Raw genomic sequence first — 880 nt, forward strand, 5'->3', positions numbered from 1 at the left:
GGCGCTCAGTGCGCTGCCGCCCGCACCCGCCTCGCTGATGCACGCCAGCTTCACCTTTATCAAATAAAGTGCATTTTAGGTCATGAGTTCGTTTTGCAATCTACATTTAGAGCTTAGAAATTGCGATAACGATAGTTTGTTTGTCAAGGGCATTGGTTTTAGGAGGAGTCTAAGTTTAACCGAAAATGACAAGAAATGTGAATTAAACAAGGTATTATTTGCTCACATGTTTGACTAATGTGTTGACGTCATCCAGCAACGCCAGCAGCTGCGCCGCTTCTGACGAAGACAAGGAGTTGCTCGCTTGCGCTTTTTGCTGTTGCTTCTCGTCCCATGCTCTAACGGATACACTTGGTATATTGATATCATTTATTGGATTTTAACAACCTTTTTTACTATAATGTTTCCATGAATTGGATTACGAATTGTACAGAGTGGAGCGTGTGTATTTGTTGAGGTGAGGAATGTTACCTGAGGCTGGTCTCTAATGCCCTGGATCGGCAGAGCATCTGTGCGCGATTCTTGTGTATGATACGGACGCAACCGGGCGGCTGCAGCCAGGCCTCGCCGTCCACCTGCACGGGCACGCACTCCTCGCCCAGGATGTTGATCTGCACGGCGCGGCACTGCGCTATGCGGTGCTTCTGCAGGTTGATCAGCCGCGACGCCGCCATCTGCGCCGAACCGAACACCGCCACCACCTACACCGGTATAGCCAACTTGGATGGAAATCACCTCCAACATTTTGTGTTCGTATAGATGTACGAAGTTAAGACATGAAAGCACAGGATGAATGGTATAGTTCGTTTACCTCGAGTATTCTGTCATCAAAGGAGGGAGCGAGGAAGATATCATCAGCCCTGGTGCCGCCCCAGAAGTT

General features: G+C 49.0%; 1 protein-coding gene across 1 annotated transcript; it reads right to left on the minus strand.

Moving 5' to 3' along the window:
* Positions 1-12: 12 nt before the first annotated feature.
* Positions 13-877, minus strand: LOC106113805 (diacylglycerol kinase delta-like; the record flags this gene model as incomplete). Its single annotated transcript, XM_013306832.1, has 4 exons — positions 13-54; positions 227-338; positions 472-701; positions 812-877. Coding segments are annotated over 4 exons (450 nt in total), but the record flags the coding sequence as incomplete, so codon positions are not given.
* Positions 878-880: the final 3 nt, after the last annotated feature.

Source organism: Papilio xuthus, unplaced genomic scaffold (genome assembly GCF_000836235.2).
Source record: "Papilio xuthus unplaced genomic scaffold, Pxut_1.1 DF829976.1, whole genome shotgun sequence".
NCBI lineage: Eukaryota > Metazoa > Arthropoda > Insecta > Lepidoptera > Papilionidae > Papilio > Papilio xuthus.